The sequence below is a fragment of the Chanos chanos genome, chromosome 2, assembly GCF_902362185.1.
Source record: "Chanos chanos chromosome 2, fChaCha1.1, whole genome shotgun sequence".
Taxonomy (NCBI): Eukaryota; Metazoa; Chordata; class Actinopteri; order Gonorynchiformes; family Chanidae; genus Chanos; species Chanos chanos.
The window spans coordinates 11108772-11109639 of NC_044496.1; the positions used below are offsets into that span (position 1 = coordinate 11108772).

Consider the following 868-nt stretch of genomic DNA (forward strand, 5'->3'; position numbering starts at 1 on the left):
CTTTGGTTAAATTATTGACTGCAAGATGTATGAATAAATGAAATTCCTTTGAGAAAGTATATTCATATGGTATGTGGAAGCTTAAAGGCATCTCTTATTTCAGTTCTGTGTGTTTATAAGTTTTTTGTTAATACAAAACATGTGAAACAGATTGATCATGTCTAACTATGAGCGGCTGCATATGTCAGCTCATAAAACCTCATTATGAATTTCTGCAGTGAAATGAATGTTAGAATACGGTAGTTTGCAGGTGACTGATACAGGCTGTTTGTTGGTTTTCCTCAGGTCAAAGGCCGTTCCAGTGTCAGTACTGTCCCTACAGTGCATCCCAGAAGGGAAACCTGAAGACTCACGTTCTGTGTGTCCACCGCATGCCCTTTGACAACAGCCAGTACCCAGACCGCCGTTTCAAACGTTCCCGCGTCGACTCCGACCCATCTGGCAACTCGGAGGACGGGAACCAGCCTCCTTCTGGCCCTGGGAGCGTAGGGGAAGGCATGTCCACAGACGCCTAACGCACTCACGAGTGAAATCATCCGAAACCCACATCTCCGGGGCTTCAGAGGACTTTCAGGGGCTGGCGGTGATGACAATTTCCTCCCAGTAGCATTGCGTTAGTGGAAGCCGTGGCATATGAACTTCTCTCTCTCATTTCACTTGAACAGCTGAGAGGAAATATGAATATGACCCTCAACAAGCTCTTTTAACAAAAAAAACAAACAAAAAACAAAAACAAAAAAACTTAAAAAAAAAAACTATAAACATTCCATGGTGTATCATACATGGCTCGCACAAGCCCACTGACAATTATGGATCCAGTTTAGCATCGTAACATGCTTGGGGGCACAAAAAAAAAAAAAAAATATTG

The 868-nt window shown here is 42.9% G+C and overlaps 1 protein-coding gene across 1 annotated transcript in view; it reads left to right on the forward strand.

The window, feature by feature from the left end:
* Window positions 1-515, forward strand: part of znf536 (zinc finger protein 536) — a 95277-nt gene extending 94762 nt beyond the window's left edge. The window contains exon 5 of the mRNA XM_030794199.1: window positions 286-515. Coding sequence (XP_030650059.1) covers window positions 286-515 — 230 coding nt within the window. The remainder of the gene's footprint in view (window positions 1-285) is intronic.
* Window positions 516-868: the final 353 nt, after the last annotated feature.